Source organism: Leguminivora glycinivorella, chromosome 9 (assembly GCF_023078275.1).
Source record: "Leguminivora glycinivorella isolate SPB_JAAS2020 chromosome 9, LegGlyc_1.1, whole genome shotgun sequence".
In the NCBI taxonomy this organism is placed as follows: Eukaryota; Metazoa; Arthropoda; class Insecta; order Lepidoptera; family Tortricidae; genus Leguminivora; species Leguminivora glycinivorella.
Genome location: NC_062979.1, coordinates 24,359,063 through 24,384,293, shown reverse-complemented (window position 1 = coordinate 24,384,293; position 25,231 = coordinate 24,359,063). Strand labels below are relative to the sequence as shown.

The following is a 25,231-nucleotide window of genomic DNA, read 5'->3' as shown; positions in this document are numbered from 1 at the left end:
CTATTCATATTCTTTGATGAATACTTTTGCATGTTAAATTGTATCTTGTTATTTAATGCATGTTAATTATAAGATGTAATGTTTTGAAAAGAAGTTGCCCGCCGAGTTTCTTGCCGGTCCCATAGTGGATACCCCCCACCCAACTGAGGGGGGACTGAAATCTTCTCGAGGCTGAGGCGTAGGGTTAGAGCCGGCGTAGCTTTATTTGACGTTCATATGCGCATTGTAATATGCCTACTTGAAAAATAAATATTTCATTTTCATTTTCATTTTCATTTTCATTTTCATTTATTCATCGACATGCGAATATAAATCACTGTCAATCGCTGTTAATCTGTAAGGAGAATTTCATAGGTGGTATTTTTTACTGAAAAATACTACAATTTTTGCCTTGTTTTTCTCGCGTTGTGTTAATTTTATTTTCTTTTTAGAAGCCTGTATCTAAGCTCCACAAGAGAAATAATTTTTCATAGGAAAACGAACTTTCCAGTGACATGTTGCATGTACAAAGACATAAACGCGGTCAACAGCCACCAAAACGCGAAAGCAAGTTGCGTAAGCACTTATTTGCAAACATTCGAGATTAAAGTCTACTTGATGTCTCACACTAGGTACATTTATTTATTTATGTATATGTGTATTTTATTCATATATATGTATTATACTAATATATGTATAGGTTTACTTATTGTATTTGTGTATGTTTATTTTATAATAGTAGGTATCGACTTGTATTTAATCGTTAAAATCTCATACTGGCTTTATAATCTTGTGCAGCAAACTAACTATCTCTGTTTTGCCCAATGGTTGACTGGTAGAGAATGCCTTAAGGCGTTAAGTCCGCCATTTGTACTTTTTATTGATAATTTGTGCAATAAAGTTTAAATAAATAAATAAATAAATAAATAAAACGCGGAACTCTGACAGAACGCAGACCGCTCTCTGTCTGCGCACGCTCTTAATGACGTTTTAGCACGTCTTTATATCGAAGGTGTTGCACGGTGGTTAACACCTTACTGTAATCTAAATCGAATCTTTAAGAGAAAAAGATGCAGTAAGCACATTAAGCAATGCTCAGTTTGGGACTTACACAAATCGACCTAACTTATGTAAGGTGTCCAATCCTGTAATGCTAGAAAAGGCGAAGTTGTCTAATCTATTAGTTTTCCTCATTTCACTACCTAATCCTAATTGCTCAGAGTTAAAACCGGCTTGGTGTTGAGGCCGGTGGCTGCAATATTGAGAACAGATCGCAATATTTCTTTTTAATTACTGTTTCAATGATAGATCATAATCATTTTTTACGACAATATTATGGACATTTTAACTATAAAACTCCCCTAAGGCTCAGACATATTTAAAAATATTTTTAAGCGTAATATGCGACTCTTGAAAAAGATCCTCGGAAATGGATCGAAACATGTCGAGCGATATATCAACTTAATATGTGAGTATCCGCTTAAAATATTTTTAAATATTATGGAAAATTGGTACCAAATCAGTACCCAACTTAAACCAACTAGACAAAAATGGCAAATAATTATGTAAACGTATGTAAATATTACGCTCGTGTTATCTGATAGGTTGTGTCATTAAAAAAACATTTCAATAATGGATTTGGTCATTCTGATCTCACACTACCATTTGTGCTACTTTCTCTTCCGGACCATTCTGTGTCGGATGGTCCCCAGTTTTTCGTCTTTGCTTAAACTTTTAGCAAAGATAATCCATACTAATGGAAAAACGAGTGTGTCTGTTTGTTTGTCCGTCTTGGCAAAACGGAGCTACGTATTGACGTGATTTTGTTTAAATGAAGGGATGGAGAGTGACACAGGCTACTTTTTGTCTCTTCCTAACTTCCCTAAAATGGGTGGAAGTTTGTATGGGACATTCCGCAATTTAACGCGAGCGAAGCCGCGGGCAAAAGCTAGTCGTATATAAATAGAGATTTTTATCGAAATATAATGTGTAATCACAGTATTCACAGTGCATATAGATTGCTATCTCTCGATACGGGCTTAAATATTTAGACCTCCGTTTTGGCAATTCCATCAGTTGTTAGGTACTTGGTATGTGTTAAAAGTGACAAATATTAACATTAGCACCATCTAACCGTTTTTCTAGCTTAGACTTTATCTCTTGCGGAAAATAATTATATTGTCTTTGCTTTAAGTATTTTTTTTCCTTAACCTCCTTTGCAATATTTGATTAGCTACAAAAAACAAAGACGCTAAAAGGAGCAAAAACGAGAGGAAGATCCGCGTCCTCAAATATGTGTATGTACAGTTGAGTACATAAATATGTGTACATTTTTTCACCTTATTGCAACGAGTTAATATGAATAAATGTACACATATTTGTGAATCCTACAGTACCTACTTGTTTGGTCGCGAAGTTTGCAATGCCATTTGGGTCTTTCTGATAATTGTTTGCTTTTATTTAACACCTCTTTTTTGTCTTAATATTTTTGATTTAAGTACAATAAGTACTGTCTTTAGGAGGAAAATTCCGTAGCCATGAGCCATGAGATTTTGATTATTTTAGAATTCAATGATAGCGTAAGTCAAGGAAAATGTATTTTATAATTTTTGGTTTCATTAGGGAAAGTCCGGGTATAGCGAACATCTTTACCTTTGATTGGACGCGACATGGAGCTACAAAGACGACTAGATTAGGATTGCGAGACCGAAACCGCTTTGCCTGGGGTGATCGCTTTACACGGACTTCCCCTAAACAAACTTTTTGGTGGAATGTTCACTTATACTGTATCCATACCAAAGACATATGTAACTCCGTAAAGACGGATAAAGTCTAAAAAAACGTACCTCAAAACCATAATGAAAAAGGTACGGTGGCCAAGATGGCGTTACACCTTTGGGGAACGCTCGGCTAGATGGCGCTAATATTATAATATTAAACATTTTAACACACATCAAGCTAAGAATATGGGCCAAATTGTCAAAACTGAGGTTCAAAAGTTTTAAGCTTGTGTCGAGAGATGGCAGTCTGTGGACTGTGATTATACATTTTACTTCGACAGTAACTCTCTATAACACTCGATCCTCTTTGATCCATGCAAATGAATGTATTTTTCCATATCGTTCACGTTAACGAATCCTAAATTCTCAGGGTAGAAGTTCTGAACGCGGTAAACCTTGATGATTTCCCAAACGTGCTGGAATGACATCTTCCGTAGGAAGAGTACGTACGACACGAATACCAATGCCTTTGGACTGACCTGCCGCATTCCAAATGAGATTTACACTTCTGATGACGAGGACAAATGAAATGTAGTAGTATGTAGTAGTAGTAGCTCTTTATTGTACAAAAACACATTTAAAATAACATACATTGAGATGTGAAGTACAAAGTGATTGTATGTAAATGTTTACTTGTTATTGATATTATGCAGTGATTGTGAAAATAAATAAAAATCAAGTAATCAAATTTTTTCAAGAAAAGATCTTAAAAATGTTTTTTTTTTAGCCTGCTTTAGTGTCCCACTGCTGGGCAAAGGCCTCCCCTCTCTTCCTCCACTCGACCGTATCACTCGCAAATGTTTAGAAAAAGATTTATGCCTTAGTAGCATAATTTTATTATCCATTACGACCAGTCTGGCTCAGTCGGTTAGTGACTCTGCCTGCTGAGCCGCGGTCCTGGGTTCGTTCATTCATTTTCATTTCATTTATTTGCCATAAATTGTATGTTTACATAAGATGGTACATGTACATGTTTAATAAGTTTCAACACAATTTTACCAGATTGGTGTAGCATTATTTAAACAATGTTTACAAAAGTAAAACTAACATGCAATACATTGTATTTTATTTTACAAGCTGAAAGTACTTTTTAAGACTATATGGACACAGTTCGATAAGATATTTTTTTAGACGATTGAGAAATTTAGTGGATGAAAGAGACTTTATTTCTATCGGTAAGGCATTGTAAACCCCTGCCGCTACCTGCCTGTGGCATCTCATGAACAATGCTGATTTGCTCACAGGAGCCTGGACGTCATGGGCAAATATCTTGTTGAGCCTTTCGCTATTAAAGTTTGTTTTCGGCGGATATGTACTAGGATATCGCCTTACAATCTTGCATAGCTCCATAATATACAGTGATGTCAGAGTAGGTATACCTAATTTCTTAAAAGATTCTCTACATGATTCACGATTTGACATTAATCCACTCAAAATACGAACACATCTCTTTTGAAGTATAAACAATCTTTGTATGTCTACACAATTTCCCCAAATTGCTAGTCCAAAAATCATATTTGACTGAAAAAATGCATAATATGATTGCAAGGCAGCCGTTTGAGTGGAAACTCGTCTCAGTCCTCGAAGCGCAAAAGCGAAGCTGCTAAGCTTGTTACTGAGAGAATCAACATGTTTTTTCCAATTTAAGTTTTCATCTACCCATACACCTAAAAATTTAGTTTCCTCCACAAAATCGACAGTTGCATTGTTTAAATTGATATCAAGTTTTAATGAATTAGTTTTAATGTTTCTAAAATGTACAATTTTGGTTTTATTTACATTGGTAGATAAGTTAATAGTTTTAAACCAATCAACAATTTTAGCCAGAGCTTGTTCTATTTCTACGGTAAGATTTTCTACTTCATTCCTTTTAAACTTAAAGAGTACACAGACGTCATCTGCAAACATGATGACACGTTTAGATGTAACCTTTGGAAGAAAGTTAACATAAAGTAAGAACAATATAGGTCCCAGTATGCTCCCTTGGGGCACCCCAAAAAGAGGCTTTGTGCTATTTGATTTTAAGTCAACCATGGTATGGCTTTCACAATCTAACGATGGCACAGTTACATAGTTCTCACGTTGTGTAAGATAAGACACAAACCAATCATTTATAGTTCCTCTTATACCATAACGATCTAATATGTCTAGCATTATCGTGTGGTCCACATGATCGAACGCCTTAGAAAGATCAATAAAGACAGCGATTACATTTTCTTGTTGGTTCAGTGACTCAAATACATAATTTGTCAATTCGAACAATGCATCAGTGGTAGAGATACCCTTCTGAAAGCCAAATTGTTCCTTGGCTATAATTTTGTTTAGTGTTAGGTAGTTACAAAGACGAGTTACCATTACTTTCTCATATACCTTAGAAAATATTGGCAGCAAGGATATTGGGCGATAATTATTTACAAAAAGTTTATCTCCCTGTTTGTGCAAAGGTTTTATAACTGCCTTTTTTAGCAAGGTTGGAAACCTGCCCTCCGAGATAGACATATTAATAAGATGTACAAGAGGATCCAAAATATAATTTGCGGTATGTTTTATAACCATTGAAGTGACTTCGTCATAGCCAGAGGATTTTTTATTTTTTAATCCTGATATAATTTTTTTCAGTTCCTCTCTATCTGTTGGTTTTACAAACATTGTACTAGTTACATATGGAGGCACTGACGATTTCGTAAACTGAGCCTGATTTATACTATTGTTTATAGAGTTAAAGTAGTTGCTAAACATGTCAGGAATCTCACCCATAGATATTACTGTATCTGTCCCATTGGACAATCCCACGAGATCCGTGTGAACATTCTTTTTGGGGCCCTTTATGCTATCGTTAATAAGTTTCCAAGTAGCTTGAACTTTATTATTTGAGTTTATAATTTTCTTTTCTGTATAACTTTTTTTAGCTAAAGAAATTTTCTTTTTCAACATATCACAATACGATTTATAATAATTTACTAACTGTGCATCCGGGTTTTTCTTAATTTGAATGAATAAGTCTCGCTTGACCTTGCATGATGTCTTTATTTCATCTGTCAGCCATCCTTTGTCTAATCTTTTAGACTTATCAACCTTAAATTTTTCTACAGGGATACATTCATTAAAATGAGACATAAAAATATGATGGAAAGTGGTAAATCCTGTATCCGCATTATTTGAATTATAAACAGGAAGCCAGGAAGTGTTTTTTAGGGATGAAGCAAGGTTATTTAAGTTAGAAGCACTTTGATTTCTGTACCACCTATAGGTTTTTCCACTGTTTGTTTGCAAAGGATTTGGAAGACTAGCAAATTGCAGAGTATGGTCCGAGATTGCCAGATCTATGACTGTTACATTTTCTAATTCAAGGTTACTTATAATATTATCTATACAAGTACTACACGTTGATGTAATTCGGGTTGGCTGGGTTACAAAACATTTCAGACCATACGTATTTAGCATACACAAAAAATCTTGGGCTTCCGAACTCTTACTTAGAATATTAATGTTAAAATCTCCACAAACAATTAGATTGCGATTATGAAATATGTTTAAAAGCTTATCAAAATTTTCGAGAAAGTTATCGTTTTTCACAGTTTTGGGACGGTACATACATACAACAACCATATTTCCAAGTATTACACCACACACTTCGAATTCTCCTGATATTGACATGTCCTTTACACACGGCAGGTCTTGATATACGATATTTTCTCTTATAAAAATACTGGAACCACCACTACTTTTTTTGTAGTTCTGCAAAAATGACTAGCGAGAGAAAAACCACATATATTTATAAGTTTCAATTCCGACGATTTCCTATGATGCTCGGTGATCACTAAAATATCAACTTCTCTTCCTTCATTAGAATCAAGCCATGCCTCTAACTGGGGTATTTTGGTGGCATTGAGACTTTGAATATTTATATGAGCAATTTTTCCTCTTCTACATATTGCTTTTGGAGCTACATTTACCGCCTTACGTGAATTTGCGACTCTGTCCTGTAAGTATAAGCTTTGTTTATTCTTTACATTCATGACGAAAATTATTTCCTGTAATTTGATCTTCTATAGGTATTTGTGATTGCTGGCTATCTACTTTGCTCATATGCTGGCCTTCGTGCAGTGAAGAATCGACCGTGTTGCAAGTTGAGTTAGTTTGGGACTCTTGTCTGCTAAGTTGCGTCCCGTTAAGAGAGTTGGTTTGGTATTCCTTGCCGTTAACATATACCTTATTATTTTTTACTATGGCGTGTAAACCCTTGCTTCTCGCGTCTCGTAGAATATCTCTTGTGTTTTGTCTTTGTTTTAGAGTGTCTTTGTCCATATACTCCGAGACTACTAATCCAGCATTTTTGATTATGATGCTATTTTTGAGAATATATTTTGCCATCCTCTTGTTTATGAAATCTATAACCACAGGCCTTCGGTATCCATATTTTCCCAAACGCGAGGCACTGTCTATAAAGCCGTTTACATCTATGCCTAGTAGATCAAAGAATATGTAACTAATACGCTGTATAAGATCTTGCTCCGACTCGTTTGCGTTCTCCGTTAATCGGTATAGGACTATGGAGTTGTAACGCTTGTCTGGTTTTTGGACCGATTGATCTTCAATTTTCTTATGTAATAAATCTAATTCTCTTTTTAAATTCATGTTTTCTGTTTCTAAATTCTTGATACTCTCGTCTAGTGTTTTTATTTGTTGGCTTTGTTGACTTTGTTCTTCAGATATACATGCAGAGTTTCGCTCCATGTCCGATCTCAGCGAAGTAATTTTTGTATTTAATTCCTTTAGCAATACCTCTTTAATATTTTCTGCAATCGATTTTGTAAGGCTTTCTTTCATTTCCCCTATCTCCATTTTTAAGAGTTGCCTAAAATTATCAAAAGTTATTGATTCAGAGCTTGTACCTATTTTGGAATTTTCGTGAGATAGATTTTCTCTCGGTAGGTTGGGCGGCTGAGTTGACAATTTAATGTTAGGTAATGTATCGGCATCAGTATCACCTAGACACGAAAGGTTACTGTCATCGCACGACATATTAGTGACCTCTAAATATTCGGTTGCACGTCTGAAACCCGCTGGGGATGCGGGTGCATGTCATCATTGCAACGACGGCGCGTAATATTGTCGCAAGATGGGCACTTCCAGATATTTTTCAATTCTTTACTATGCTCTCTAAAATAAGCGGATGTCATATTTAGGCATGAGTAATGATATGACTTTGGACAGACAGTGCAATTTATTAGTTCTCCTCTCTCGATTTTTGCATTACAGCCGGAACAAATCATTTTGAGTGTTGTTATCGGTTTGTTTACCTTCTTATCTGTGTTACGTTACGTGTTACTGATATAGTTTTCCTAGGTCGTCAATAGATGGCGCTCTCTTCCAAGATGTGTTTCAGCTATCGGCAAAAACGCTCAACTGTTTTATTTTAGCGTATAGCAACACTCAGGTATTTTCTTTAGGTTGGTACAATATGCACAAGTGTCAACTGTCAGATATGTAGCCAATTAGTATTTGAGCGGTAGCTGGAGTGTACCGTTATTTTCTTGAAAAATAAACAGTTATTTCTTCTTTTTGAACTTTCAAAATAACTATCTCAATATGTAACGGCTAGTCAGCTCTTACCTTTGTGTTTTTTTTATACAGTGCGTGCTTTAGTTGGATGTCAGGATGTGGTAACCTACTGTAAGTTTATTGGTTATGTTTTCCCTTGCACTTTCACTGATTCTACTTGTTTAGATTATTATTTGAATATAAAAATTGACGGACACTCTCTTTGTATGTGTTTTCTCGGCTAGGGTTGCCAGCTCTCCTCGAATCCCGGTAAGGGCATTTATTTGTGTGATGAGCACAGATATTTGTTCCTGAGTCATGGATGTTTTCTATGTATATGTCGCAGGGAAATGGCCAAAACAGAGATTTCATCAAATTACTGAGGGATATGATCAAATCACGCAGGATGTCAAAATGGCGAATGTCTTTTATCATTTCTCTAGAAAATTTCAGTCATTTGACTAAATCCCTGTCTCTGTTTAGTGAAATCACAAAATCGACCAATAGACACGCCACGTTTTGTCATTTCACTAGATTTGTTTAGGGATTTGATAAAATCCCTGAACCACGTCAGTAAGTTGACAAAATGAGCTTATAACGTCAACTAGTTTTATCATTTTGCTAAGCAAGTTCAGCGAAAAGACAAAATGTTTTGATAAATATAAAAATAATTTAAAATGCTTTATAAAAATAATTTAAGCTTTGTTTCTTCATTTATTCTATTTTTTTTTATTTACAGAAAACCAAAAACTCTTAAAAAAGGATTCAATTTTACCATTTCACTATTCTAGTTAAGGATTCAATCAAACCAAGTGACAAAGGCAAGAGTCTAATAAATCTAGGATATAATAATATTAGATTCTTGGCTTTGTCATTTCACGAAACCAATTCAGATGTTTGATCAAATCACCAGTTGAGACTTTATCATTTCCCTAAATTTGTTTAGGGAAATGTTAAAACTAGTTGACTTTTTGATTTCGTTTCGTCAACTCACTGTCGCGGTTCAGGGATTTTATCAAATCCCTAAACAAATCTAGTGAAATGGCAAAACATGGCGTGTCTATTGGGTGAGCGTCAGAATGGCGGGTGTACATCAAGCAATCCTGGTGTGGTATACGTCAGGAGTTAGTGCTAGCAATGTGCCAAATGTGCGCCAAAATTCGAGCAATGTGCTCTTTGAACTCCAGAGATATTTAAGAAATTAATGACACCCGCCATTCTGACGTCAGGTTGGCGGGTGTACTTCCAGTTCTAGCTAATGGCTGCTTACTCGAGGGTGAAAGTACTGCCTAAGGTTAGTGCTCGCAATGTGCTTCCACATGTATGAAACACACACTAATTCAGAGAGCCGTTGAAGAGTAATATGGGATTGAATAAATATATCTATAACGCCTGCTGAAATAAAATAGCAATGTTCATTGCCTGCAATGCAGCATTAACATGCAGGCGCTTTTCACAAAGAAGTGATACTCATAGATATATTTATTCAATCCCATATTACTCTTCAACGGTTCTCTGAATTAGTTTGTGTTTCATACATGTGGAAGCACATTGCGAGCACTAACCTCAGGCAGTACTTTCACTCTTGAGTAGGCAGCCATTAGCTAGAACTGAAAGTACACCCGCCAACCTGACGTCAGAATGGCGGGTGTCATTAATTTCTTAAATATCTCTGGAGTTCAAAGAGCACATTGCTCGAATTTTGGCGCACATTTGGCACATTGCTAGCACTAACTCCTGACGTATACCACACCAGGATTGCTTGATGTACACCCGCCATTCTGACGCTCACTCTATTGGCCGATTTTGTGATCTCACTAAACAGAGTTAGGGATTTAGTCAAATGACTGAAATTTTCTAGAGAAATGATGAAATGGATTCGCCATTTTGACATCCTGCGTGATTTGATCAAATCCCTTAGAGATTTGATCAAATCTCTGTTTTGGCCATTTCCCTGCAACATATATAAGTATGTATTTATCTATTTAAGTATGTATATCGTCGCTTAATACCCATAGTACAAGCTTTGGTTAGTTTGGGGCTAAGTTGATCTGTATAAGGTGTCCCCAATATTTATTATAATTGTTATTCATTAAGGCATGAGTGGCATGACAAATAATTATAACTAGTTTATGTTACCTATACATATACATATAAGAGCTATCTGACTCAGAGCCATTGGCAACATCTGTTTTTATTTTGCGGCTACATAATTAGTAGATATCTACTGTATTGTTTTAAACTAATTTTATCTGACTGTACGTTATCCTGCAGAGCAAAAAGATCTGCACAATTAGACGCTCCAAGAACGCCAAGATAACAGAATAACCTTTAATAATTCCCCGCTAGCTGCCACTTGAATGGCTAACCGTCGGCTTCCGGCGTCTTGTGCTGAATATATTATACCGTAGGTATGCGTTGCAATGTGCAGGGTCTCGTCAAATGTACAGAGAAATTCTTAATATTGAAAATTATTTTTTCTATCGCTTCCGTCATTTTCAGTATATATGCTCCCCAATAGGCATTGACTGTACATAAAATAAAATATTTTATACCATGCACGAAATAAAGCATCAGATAATTATAAGAAAAACAGGGATATAAGTTATTTTTAACTCCAATTTATATTTTATAAATCAGATAGAAATATATAAAGTAAATCAGTTGACCGTGACGTCACTCAATTCGATTTCATACTAATTCCATATTAGCAAGTCGTTTGAAATCGTTTTGACAGTTCATAAAAGAAGCTGATTTGACTAGGAGGACAGTCGCCTATTTTAGCCAGACTGAGACAACGTCACAATTGCTTACGCTTCTTTAGCGTATCGTACTGAGCTCTCAATATCTCTCATCCAGGCTCTTCTCTAGAACCGCAAAAGAGCCAGCTTCGTTTCGATCACCAAGTAGCGACAACGGTGGCCGAATGGTCTCCTCTATGGAGCTTCGTGAATGGTTCAGGTCTGTGGTGTATGGTCACAGTATACAGTATGGCCACTCCCGCTCCCCGCTGAAAGTGCCGCCCACCCCCTCTCGGTTACCGCCTGTCAAAAATGCAAACAATCGACCTGTCATATCTCAGTCATACAAGCATGGTACGCGTTTACCTACACGAGCTTAGAATGTGTGCTAGGAACGCGCCTCCTTTACATATTTGATCGGCAGTGTCCGAGATGTGGTGAGCATTTTTTTTTCGCCACTTTTATGAAATGTGATATTTTTGAAAAAAAAAATGCCATTTCTACTCAGAATCACTAGCTATTTCAATCCTAGTAGTAAAAAAATTGTCCTGTACGTTTTTTTCTTATTTTGTTACCATTTTCCGTACATATTGTGTGGGGTAACAAAAGAGGAAAGTAACAAAAATGTATGGAAATTCTGGGACACTTTTTGTCTCCCAGTGAGATTGAAAGTACTCGTGATTCTGAGTACAATTGACCTAAAATTCTCTAAAAAAATGGCAAAAAAAATAACAAAATAACAGTCATTTAAAGACATTGATACCCGCACGGGGAGCATCCTTCATTATTCTTCTTCCACCAACTTTGCAAAGTCTTGCCGGATCCCCGATTTGTATCGCATCATAGTTATCTCTCTTCCTCTTGGCTACGTCCAGTTTCAGTATAAGTTATAACATACGTAGGAGAGCTGCTGCTAAGTGTATGGGCATACTTTATCTCCTTCATGACGAATGCTCCCATATGGTTAGATAGACGATCTAACGCTCCCAATCAGTTTTAAGACATCGTCATCATCATTGGCCTTAACGTCTGTTGCAGACGATTTATGGTGTAATATTCGAGGAGCATCTTTTCTGATGCCTTATTAGACCGATGCGAGAACGACATAGTCTACCGCAGGAGTCGCAGGACTGACAAGAGAAGTTTGCGGAAATCGGAGCTGAAACACCTTGGCGTCGCTTCTGTCTTATCAGCGAGTGCAGCAAACCATGACTCATCGCAAATCTTGCGACCCTCCACAATGCATTTGCGCCACTCCGTTCGTTGTTCTGCAACCTTCTCCCAGAGTCGGTAGTCAATATGAAAGGCAATCATGTCCCCTCTTTGCGCAGTCTTTAAGACACTAAGTTGGTAAAAATGCGTCTTTCCTCTATATACTATAAATAAACCAGATTTAACCATAGAACAGAACACAGAACTTGAAAGGCGGCGATTAAGGGACAGAGCCAACGACCCCCGTTACGGCTCTTACCAGGTTGCGTAGCCGAATGGCACAAACGCTCACGAAACGCTCACGAAACGAAACGCTCGTAGATATCTATCTCTATCGATCGTGCGTATTGGCGCGACAGAGCCAGACTACCTATAGCGGCGTTTCGTTTTCGTTTCGCGTTGCAGAAATGCCATTCGGGTACGGCACCTGCAGGCCTAGCACATGATGGCCGCGGGAGTATGTCGCCGCGAGATAGACTACCTGTCCTTATGTCATTAATACAATTAGACAAAGACGTGTCATCTATCTCGCGGCGACATACTCCCGCGGCCATCATGTGCTAGGCCTACTGGTCCAACAAATTTCGCTGGCTGTGTAACGCGGCAATGCTAGCATTTTCGACACCTTTGGATCATAGATAGCCGGAACGGAACTTAATTATTAATTTAGTCTTAATTTTAGTTTAGTTTAGTTTTGCTTATTAATTTTTAGTTTAGAATAGTTTTAATTTGTTTTATTTGTTACTAGCTTTTGCCCGCGGCTTCGCTCGCGTTAGAGAGAGACAAAAAGTAGCCTATGTCACTCTCCATCTCTTCAACTATCTCCACTTAAAAAATCATGTCAATTCGTCGCTCCGTTTTGCCGTGAAAGACGGACAAACAAACAGACACACACACTTTCCCATTTATAATATTAGTATATATGGATTTGTAGTACATTTACTTTACCCCTGTTTTATTAAATAAATATTAACAGAACTTCAATATCATCAACAACGTAATTTTCTCCAAGAAACTGTATCTAGGTGATTAAAGTAGCCATGACGTCAAGTACCTAATTGACCCTATTATCTACTTAGCTGGAGTATCATTATGTGTGCAAATGCAGACATGTAGGTAGGTAATGACATATTATAAAACTATCATCACGGTCTCTTTGTTAAACGTACAATAGAATAAATATGTTTATCTAGCCAAAGTCACAATCCCTTAACGTTTCTTAGAGCTCTTCCTATGGCTCTTCTGGTGCCGTAGCCGAATGGCATTTCTGCGACGCGAAACGAAAACGAAACGCCGCGAAAGGTAGTCTGGCTCTGTCGCGCCAATACGCAAGAGCGATAGAGATAGATATCTACAAGCGTTTCGTTTCGTGAACGTTTGTGCCATTCGGATACGTACCCTGTAGAGGCGCGACCATAGATTATACATAACATAGATAAGATGATGATCTACTAAGCGTGTCAAAAGAACGTCTTTAATTACAGCTTGCAGCTTTCGGGCGTCATTTTTTCTCAACATTAAACGTAAAAAATGTCTCGTTAAGTGATATTTAATTGCAACAACCAAAATATATATGAAGTCAAGGACCTGCGTGCGTAGCCGAATGGCATTTCTCCGACGCCAAACGAAAACGAAACGCCGCGCCAGTTAGTCTGGCTCTGTCGCGCCAATACGCACGAGCGATAGAGATAGACATCTACTAGCGTTTCGTGTCGTGAGCGTTTGTGCCATTCGGCTACATACCCTGAGGCATAATTTCCAATGTACAATTGACCTAAAACAACTTCAGTACAAAATCTTACACGCTCGGCCCCTATACAAACAGATGACCTTGTTGCTTCTATCAATTTTGATATAGTTCTGTGGGCACGACAGAGACAGACTGAGATTCGATCGCCAGGTATCGTCAACGATTGTCACTTTGGCTAGGCCGGCAGGGGTGTTATACATATTTAAATGATTCGAAAAAATCACATCCTTTGCTAAGTATATTTACACAGTAAATAATACAGGATAAATAAATACTATAAATGTGACATTGTGGAGGTGGAAAACAATGTGTAAACTATAATATTTACTGAGGAAGAGACAACATCGTATAAGTTTATGGCTTATTGCGAAAATCAGTTTCTCTTTTTTTATTAATGTAAATACTACATACCTTCGTTTTATTTATTTTGCAAGAAAAATAGCACCTGTTATTTGCTTTTTTTACTTGTGTTGCTTTAATCCTTTGTTTTCTGCTATTGCCCGTGCAACAATGTATTGTGTTATATTGTAATTATTTGAATTATTTACTTAAGTTTATTTTGTTTTTGACTTACTGATTCATAGAATAATTAAGTTATCCATGCCTTCGATTGATTACTTTTAAAGCATTTACAAAAGCAGGTACAAAAACTTAAGTTTAGTCCTTATTAGGATTTATATCGCCATACACTTTGCAGCTCACTGTACATCACCACATCAGCCACATTTAAACTTTGACATGTCTGCGAATGCGTTAAAGCATGTATAAAATTTAGGTATAATAGTATGCAAAATATGTTAATATATTTGTCCCGAGGTTGACCGTCTATTATTGACTGGACTTTCTTCGCAACACGTAACTGTCGGAAAGGCCAAGTTGTGTTGTGGGTTTTGGCCGCTTAGTAACCGTACGAACTATAAGCTCCATGGCGAAAATGCTCCAGAATGTGTGAAATTTTCGTCGCCTTGAAAGAATATATTAGTCACTTGCTAAAGTTCTTGAGAGAAGTCCACAGAAAAAGTGCAACTTTAACCCTTTACGTTATGTCACTTTGTCATTGCAAGATTCTTGTAGCTTGGTCGAAATGGTAGGTTTATTTGAATTTCATTGTGACACTCACTTGCTTTTTAGTAATTACAAATAGGTACTTGAAGCAATGTTGACATACATTATGGCAATGCAAAGGTCGCGAAGCAACCTTTGCAAAGGCGCGTGATGACAGGGAAAAGCCCTTGACCGCTAACAAATAGTACCTACTGACCGTTTTCCTACCGTTCCTTGCTTGTCAGGGAAATAACCCTTCTCTAGACATTAATGACCCTTCGTGACAATGTTCCGCCCTTTCTTATCATGGGTATTTTTTATGATATTTTACTCAGAATTACAAATCGAAGTGGATTTTTGTGTGGAGTGGAGTGGAGTGCTCCGAAGAGCCGTGGCGAGTGCCGGGATAATGCAAAAATAATGATACGTCGATGTGGGTGGTCCGGTGGTTATTAATAGGGCCACAATAACCAACATTACTGACACCGCCGCCAAACTAAAAAAGGAATGGACAGGATACGTAAGCCGGATGCCGGATGGCCAATAAGACAGCCACGTGTTGAGTACCACACATTGTAAGTCGCAAAGGTAGGCCTCGCCAGGGATAGCGGAACGACTTCGCCAGAAACTGGTGCGAGATTTCAGAGGATAGGGATACGTGCAGGAATTTAAGGGAGGTCTTAGCCAAGCACTGGGCACATCATAATACCTGTAGGACACATCGGCAGCAAGAAACACGTAGTTGATAGCGTAGTGGGCTGCCGTATACGCTACCAGCGCCATCAGCACATAATTGAGAAGGTGGAATCGCCGGAACTGTCCCAGTTCCTTCATCAGGCGGTCGCAGTCCACTCCTGGGACCTTTTCTGCCATCTTTGGGGTTTTTACTTCTTTCAAGGTATTTGTTTGAGATCTTGACTCCCAAAGTCTTCTATTTTAAGCACTTAACTCCCAATTCTTCTACGCTCTTTGCGCTAGATCTTGCGATTTCTAACCTTTTCACTTATAAGTATTTAACTCCCAAACTCTTCGCTATAAAGTTCTTGAGTTAAAAAATATTCGATTTGAAGAACTTGACTTCCAAGCTCTTAGCTTTAAATATCTTTACTTCTAAACACTTGACTCAGGTTAACTCTCTTTGGGTCTCTTGACATCAAAACTATTCACCTTCAAGTTCTTTGTTTTCAAGTTGATCTTGGTAACTTATTTGGTAAATGCGTTGAAATGCTGTTATAAGTTGGGCACTAAATAGCATTAAACAAGTATTACCATGAAGTGTGGCAAAGTTAAATTTATTTGATTGTTATTGATCACTTCTCATTTGATGTAGGTGTGACTTATTAGGTAGTATTTAAAGTTCGACGTCTGTTAGAGAAATGCCGTCACAAGTTACCCTTGACCAACGTTGGATTGCTGTAGTGCCATGTATGGAGTTAAGGTCTTTAGGAGATATTCAGGTAGTTTACACGTTTTACAAATATTTATTCAATTTTTGCCGGGATTAATTTTATGATATGATAAATGCACGCACGGCTATAGCTAATGCACAAGTCCTCTTTTGCAGTATTTTGCATTAATGATAATTGTTTGTAGAAGTTTAAGTTACACAAAATATATTTCGTTTTATATGTTTTTAAATTTAAAAAAAAAAAATGTACTAAAAATAAGCAACTCTTAAAAATGCTCGTACAAGTTGCATCAGTGACAAACTATAATTTTATGTACTGATTTTCGAGTAGTACTTATTTGATATAAATTTTCACAAATTGAGGTGTCAATTTTCGCGCACTTATAACTTTAGTTTTCGCGTTTTAGTCTGTATTTTTGAGCAGATGCGCACAGCGCGTGGTGTGTGGATGCGCGCAGGCCGGCGCGCGACTGCGGTAGACATGCGCATGCGCGTGCGTGCGATTTCTCCACGCCGAGCGATTAATTCTTTCCGATAATCCTTTTAGGCTAGAACACATTGGTGGAATTTGTTTTTTTGTGGTGGACAATTAAAGGTATGTCAAATAGAGGAAACCCACTTTGTATGTATTATTTTACAGCTTTACAGTTAAGTGCATCCATACTAGTATTATAAATGGGACAGCGTGTGTGTGTGTTTGTTTGTCCGTCTTTCACGGCAATACGGAGCGACGAATTGACGTGATTTTGAAAGAGACAGTTGAAGGGATGGAGAGTGACAGAGGCTAATTTTTGTCTATTTATAACCCCCCCGCTTCCTAAAATGGGGGAGGAAGTTTGTAATTCCAATGGGTCAGCAACGCACACGTGACACAACGCGCACACTTGAGTTGCAGGCGTCCATGGGTTACATGACCGCTTTCCATCAGGCGGATCGTATGCCTGATTGCCACCGACGCGGTATTAAAAACAGACAGACAGACGGAGAAAGCGGCGCTTATAAGGGTTATTATAAGGGTTCCTTTTGTACCATTTTGGTACGAAACCCTAAAAATCGTATCAGTAGGTACTTAGACCGTTTTCACATTATCCGATCCGATATCGGATGTCGGAAGGATTTTAATAGAAAAATCCAAGATGGCGCAAGTAATGTATGGGATATCGGTCCGATATCCGATATCGAATCTGATAATGTGAAAACGCACTACGGTGTAAAAATTACGCCCCGTGTGTACTTAGCCTAAGCCAAGACAATGCCTTACATTAAAATCATTTTGCACTCGCACTTGTCCGGTTTTTCCCTTCAGTTGAATAAAAGGCTAAAAGGGCTAGGTATTATTTATAATTTAATTATTTTAGTATTAATTAGTATAACGTAATTTTAATATATCGTCATTTTAATCTCTAAATTTAAATTAAAAAAAATGTATTTATTTATTATTATGGACCAATAAGTCTGAAATAAATGATTTCAATTTCAATTTTAATTTCAATTATCAATTATCCATACTACTAGCCCCGATGCATATGTTTTCGTCTAGTCAGACAATTTTATGAGGTTCTCTTTTTTGAACAAAAATAATGTTTAGTTCAAAAATCATTAATGTTGAATACTAATAGGTACTAATCTAGTTTATTTTTATGGCAGTATTGTATATAACTAAATCTAAATACAAGACATAATAATTGATACTGAAAGGAAGTAATTGACAATTTTTATTAAATTTCATCTTTCATCGATGGGGAACGTGTGTATGGATCATTTCGCAATGTTAGACTTTAACGCGAGCGAAGCCGCGGGCAAAAGCTAGTTCATTAAATAAATCTTATCTGCTTTCTTTATTTTATAATGTATCCTCGCCTTTATAGGAAAGGCGTTAAAAGTATTACGACTACAATTTTGCATATTTACATAACTCAGTAAGGAACATTATGGCCATTCTTATACCAGCCGGCCTAGGCGAATGTCAATCGTTGACGCTAGACGCTGATCAAAACGCAGTCTGTCTCTGTCACGCCTGTAAGGAAGGAATATACATAAATAAATAAATAAATAAATATCATAGGACATTCTTACACAGATTGACTGAGGCCCACGGTAAGCTCAAGAAGGCTTGTGTTGTGGGTACTCAGACAACGATATATATATAATATAATATATAAATAATTTATGGGACATACATACATACATACATACAATCACGCCTGTATCCCATAAAGGGGTAGGCTGAGCATACGAAACTACCAAGCTTCAGTGCTACTCCTGGCAAATAAGGGGTTGAAAGAAAACGAAACTGTGACTTTGCATTTGCAGTGACAGGTTGCCAGCCTCTCGCCTACGCCACAATTTAACCCATATCCCACAGTCAGCGTCAATATTTCCTTGTTGGACAGGCAATGAACGGCAAAGTGTCACTGCCGGACGACAATAAGCTAGTTTCCACAGAACTTTATTTATATAGAAGAAACAAGTTCATCTATTTGTATAGGGGCCGAGCGTGTCAAATTTTGTACTGAAGTTGTTTCTTGCCTGTAATTTTAAATATGTTTCAGGCTCTTGATTGTTCATAATTTTTGTGTTGTTGCAATTGAATATCACGTAACGAGGCATTTTTTATGTTTTGATTGACTTCAACTTACAAAAATTGACGCCCGAAAGCTGCAAGCTGCGATTAAAGACGGACAACTCAGTGGATTTCACTGAGTTCATTTGACACGCTAAGTAGATACGTTTGCTTGATCTATGGTATATATGACATCTGTGCTAGTTTCCTATACTTAAAATAAAAATGAAATGAAATGAAATGAAATGAAATATGAAATGAAATATTTATTTTCCAAGTAGGCATATTACAATGCGCTTATGAACGTCAAATAAAACTACGCCGACTCTAACCCTACGCCTCAGCCTCGAGAAGATTTCAGTCCCCCCTCAGTTGGAGGGGGGTATCCACTATGGGACCGGCAAGAAACTCGGCGGGCCACTTCTTTTCAAAACATTACATCTTATAATTAACATGCATTAAAAAAACGAGATACAATTTAATCAGCAAAAGTATTCATAAAAAAAAATTAACAGACAAGGTACCCTACTCAATGGAAATTCATTTCAAAATAATAAGATACGGGTAGCACAGAGAGCGATGGAGCGCACCATGCTCGGCATTAAGCTTCAAGATCGAGTGAGGAATGTCGAGATCCGACGCCGCACCAAGCGCCGGGACGTGGGTGACGTCATTTCCAAACTGAAATGGAATTGGGCGGGGCATGTTGCCAGGCAGAGTGATGGCAGGTGGATCAAAATGTTGACCGAATGGTGGCCGCTATCGGATGTAAGAAGCGCCTGGCATCCGTTGGCTAGTTGGGTGGACATTCGAAAAACTGCGGGGCACTTCTGGATGAGATTAGCCCAGGACCGGGATGAGTTGCGTACACGAAGGGAGGCCTATGCTCAGCAGTGGGCGATTAATGGCTGAAATGATGATGATGATGATGACGATGAAAATAAAAGATTTTTCCCCTCACTTGCTCGGAAACACGTGTTTTGTCCTTTAATACCAGCGGGTAAAAACGCATTTTATCCACTAGTGGGTAAAGTAATTTGACCTTGAATAAAGTCAAATTAACTGCTTTAAAATTGATAGAAGTAGGTGAATCTAGTAATAAAGATGATTTACCACCTGCGGAACTACTGGAAGCAGTGATGCCGTTGAGCAGCCGTTGTAGTTTCCTCGCTATAGTGAGGGGAAAAGTTTTGTGTTACACTCGGGTGCAAATGTATTTTACTTCTCGAGTGTTAAAAAACTCGCAAGTTCAGGATTCTATTCTCGAACCACTCGCTTCGCTCGTGGTTCAACTATAGAATCCTTTCACTTGCTCATTTTTCAATTCCACACTCGGCGTTAAAATACAACTTTGCCCCCTTGTATAACAAATAACTATTATGCAGTGCACGAAACTAAGCACCACATAATTTAGAAGAAAAATATGGACAGTAACTAGTTATGTAACATAATTTCTATTTAATAAGTCAAAGAGAAAGATATAAAGTAAATGAATTGACCGTGACGTCACTTCTCAGTATTTCTTAGTAATTCCATATTAGCAAATCGTTCTGACAGTTCTTAAAAAGAAGCTGATTTGACTAGTAGGAAACTAGCCTTTTGTCACTGTTGTGAAATAGGCCACTGTTCTCGCGTGCGCAAAGTGTCGAGTGACTGGTGCGCGTACGCACGTGAGCCGCCGGCACGTGGCGTCTACGCCGCGGAGACAGATCACTTACCTTATGTACAATGCTACATGGATTTCTGTATGATATGAATGATATGATAGGCATCCTTGAAAGTGCGTGAAGGATCGTAGGTAGTAAATAGAAATCCGTGATCTCTGCCTACCCCTCTGGGAAACAGTGTGATTGTATGTATGTATGTATAATTAGTATCCTCTTTCAATATATATAACTATTATTTAGGTGCATCTCTGGAATACATAATATAAATTCAAGTAGTAAAAATCTTGGTTTTATTTTTCACATGTTGGTAATTAATAGTCATCAAAATGCTTCCAACCCTGGAAATGTTTTTGATCCTTTATATAACCAATTGATCATATACGGTGTCTATTTGTGGTAGTCTATGGCTAAATCAATGGACGAGTAAAACCAGTTTTACGAAAATAAATGTGAAAAACTACAATCCTAATGGAAAATCTTTGTGATTTGCAACTATGTATTTGAAATTGCGACTCAATCGATATAATTTTACCAAAATTATAAATATACGGACTGATTCAACCTGTTGAGAAGATACTTCACTTTTGACATTGACTTATCCAATCCATATCGTATCTGGAGCGTCACTACTTTTAAAAAATCTCGTATCTCACGCTGTTCCTCAAAGTTAAAACGCAGTAAGTCTATATGCATTCCATACATACTTACTACAATTTTCTTTTCATTGACAGACGAAGATACAAGTTTTTTTAAAAGTAGTGACGATATGTGACTTTAAATAACCTACAAAACGCTACAATTGAGAGACTAGAATATTTAATTTACTCTTTTTAACCTCCGACGCCGAAACGACAGGGTGTTATAAATTTGACGTGTCTGTCTGCCAGTCTGTGGCACCGTAGATTTCAAACAGATGACTTCGTTTTTTTTTTTTGAAAGCTGAATTGGCCTGGAGTGTTCTTAGCCGTGTTTGATGAAATTCGGTGTACTATGTAACCAACTACTTTGGAGATAGGTGTCTGAGGAAACGTCTACCCTACACTGAGAGAAAATACAACCAGTTTTCATGTTCGTTCAACAAGTTTTTTGGTTAAAATAGCGCCTACGTGCTCTTTGGCTCAAACAACAAGCTACTTAAACATACGTTTGGCTGATTCAAACGGATAAACCGCAACAAGTCGAACTTGTTAAATTCACAATGAAAATTTCTCTCAGTGTACATACGGAAGCCAATAGAGGTAAATTTCCAAAGAAGTCTGTTTAAGTTTTTAATTAATATAGTATCTATCTAAATGTTATCTTAGTTTTCTTAGCGAAGAGACTCTGATCTGATCTCACAGTCAAACTGTGCAAACCATTTTGTGGGACATATGTTTTTGTTATAAATGTAGGTACCTTTTGTGTTAATAAATAAATAAATAATAAAATGTCGGGGTTTTTTTTCAAAATTTTAATTTTGTGTTAATTTAAATGATTAGTTTACTGTCCCACCAAATGTACCTTCTTTATAATCCTTTGTAAAAAATATTTCGCAGTAAGTGATTATTTGTAATCAGTTGAGTAATAAATATCTAATACTGAAGGCTAAATGACAAAGAGGATCGAGTATTATAGAGAGTTACTGTCAAAGTAAAATTGTGTTATCACAGTGCATAGACTGCCATCTCTCGACATAGGCTTAAAACTTTTGAACCTCAGTTTTGACAATTTCGCCCATATTGTTAGCTTGATATGTGTTAAAATGTCAAATATTAATATTAGCGCCATCTAGCCGAGCGTTCCCCAAAGTTGTAACGCCACCTAGGCCACCGTACCTTTTTCTCTATGACTTTGAGGTACGTTTTTTTTAGACTTTATCCGTCTATACGGAGTTACATATGTCTTTGCTAAATGACAAGTGCCAAATGCCAAGTGTCAGGATTACAAGTTGCGTTGCAGCATTTCACGCCTCTCACCTGTACTAGTAGGTATGTGTGTCATTACCATCGCAAGTTCACCTCCAGATCTATTCCATTGATAACATTACCATAAGACAGCTTAGGTGGTCATTTTTGATGAGAATTGCATCATATTTCATTGAAAATGATTTTTAAAAAATTTGAAAATTGTCCGTCACTCAAAATATTACTATCACAACAGCTTAAAATTTTGAAAAAAACCCCGACCGCGACGTAGTGGAACGGTTTTCATGAAACATGGCTAAGAACAATCCCGACTAATTTAGCATACAAACAAAAAAAAAATCTTAATCGGTTCATCTGTTCGGAAGCTACGATGCCACAGACACAAACACACAAACAGACAGACAGACAGACACGTCAAACTTATAACATCTCGTCGTTTTTGCGTCAGGGGTCAAAAAGCAAATGTTCCCGTCGTCGCGCCCCATCATTCTGTGTCTGTTCGTCTGTCGCGATAAACTCAAAAACGACTGAACGGATTTTCTTCTAACAACAACATTTCAACGGATCTTTTTCCACCTATGAATAGTGTGATTTTTGAAAAAAGTTCAAGTTTATTATTTGTCAAAATGTTGTATCAATTGGTTTCAGTCGGGACTTGGGACACATCATGCTGCTCGAGTCCTCAAAAAGGTCTGATTAGTCTGATTCAGACAGACAGACAGACAGACACACAGACAGACACGTCAAACTTATAGCACTCCGTCGTATTTGCGTCGGGGGTTAAAAATGACTGAACGGATTTTCATGCTTTTTCCACCTTTGAATAGAGTGATTTTTGTAGTAATTTGTTAAAATGTTTTACCAATTGGTTTCAGTCGGGACTCGAGTCCTCAAATAGGTCTGACGAGCCGTCATGGCTTACATTTATATAGCTTATCCCGGCTCGTACCAATGAGTTTTTCTAAACTTATGTGGAAATGTCATTTCATATTTGCTAGTCGCTTTTCGGAAAACATCGTGAGGGAAGGGACTAATTCCAATAAGGCCTAGTTACCCTTCGGGTTGGAAGGTCAGATGGCAGTCGCTTTCGTAAAAAATAGTGCCTACGCTAAATATTGGGATTAGTTGTCAAAGCGGACCCTAGGCTTCCATGAGCCGTGGCAAATGCCGGGATAACGCAAAGAGGATGATGATGATGTGCTCTCATTTGCAATATTGTTCTTACGCCCCATGTTGCACAATGTACTATAAGGTCACCAAGAGCAAGCACCTATTTAGCAACACTGTACAATGATAGACCTTATTGTTATTAAAATAAAGTCTACAAACAATCAAACTAAGGAGCAATAGTGAATGTGGGCGCCAAATTCAATAACATACCTAATGAAATAGATATTGAATTGAAATGAGTAATATAAAAATTGGGGTCCATTGTTCAATTATTAAGTAAGTTATTTACATAATAAAAGAAGTAATTTATTTGCACGATTGCCTTAATCCTGAGGTTTGCACCTTTTTGCATATCTACACCCTGTTTTTATTGAATTCCGTTAACTTTAAGGGAAGATTCTTTAGTTCAAATACAATCAATTTCTCGAAGAAACTAGTTCGATAACTCTTACGGTTATTGAATTATTAAAAAAAAAATTACCTACTGAATACGTGTGTGGCATCTCTTACCACTTCCTAACGTTATTTGATTTGACATGTGCCGTCAAACACTTGCCAAGCACTTAAATGTTATGATTAAGGTCCTCTCACACAAATTAATCCATAACGTATGGAAATAAAAAAAAATATTTTCGAATGTAACAAAAACTGATATACAGGATGGTTTCTGATGATGAAGATAAGCTAGACCCCGGATTGTTGTCGCGATGACGTCACAATAGGGTGATTTGGGGAGTAAATGGAACAGTATTAATTAATACGGATTTATTTAGATAAGATAAGATAAGAAATATCATATAATATACAATTTCGTATTCATCAACACTATAATATTATTATAGTGTTGATGAATACGAAATTGTTACTTTTTTTTTTTGTATATTATTGCGAAACTTCCTATAAAAAATATCGACGTTGCTCTTTCGTTAACAGACTCTCCGTAACAGATCAATAGTTTTTCTAAATGACTTGCGGTTAGGCTACGTCTTCTAGTAAACAGTAGAAATTTAAGTTTTGCAGTTATATACCTACCAAAAAAATATATTGATAAATTCACTGGGATTTTTTTTTTATGAAAAAATTTAGGTATTTGGATGTACCGTAAATGAAATTATGTTTTTCTCTTGTGAAATTAATATACATTTTTATCTTATCTTATAATTTATGTATCATTTTGTTCTACCTGTCCATTTACTCCCCAAATCACCCTATTGTGACGTCATCGTGACAACAATCCGGGGTCTAGATAACTGCGTGTCGAAGTTAACGGAAAACAAAAAAAAATGTATAGAAAAATATCTATGTACCTATTTCTTTTTATTGCTTACAATTTTCTTTGCATGTAGGTTTACAGATTCTGCCCCATAGGAGCTAGGAAAAAGAGCAGACAGGTCGCCTGGTGACTGCCGACCATGGACAACAGGCCCCGTAGCCGAATGGCATTTCTCCGACGCCAAACGAAAGCGATA

At 37.1% G+C, this 25,231-nt stretch overlaps 1 protein-coding gene across 2 annotated transcripts in view; it reads right to left on the bottom strand.

Annotated features, from left to right (window-relative positions):
• The window catches only part of LOC125229454 (organic cation transporter protein-like), a 55,480-nt gene that overhangs the window by 25,080 nt on the left and 5,169 nt on the right, over nt 1-25,231 (bottom strand). The window contains exon 1 of one of the 2 annotated variants that reach the window (XM_048134298.1): nt 15,760-16,932. The exons of the other annotated variant lie outside the window; for it this stretch is intronic. Within the exon in view, the coding sequence (XP_047990255.1) occupies nt 15,760-15,923 (164 nt within the window). The 5' untranslated portion in view covers nt 15,924-16,932. Of the gene's footprint in view, nt 1-15,759; nt 16,933-25,231 lie in introns of those variants that run through there. 2 annotated transcript variants of the gene reach the window in all.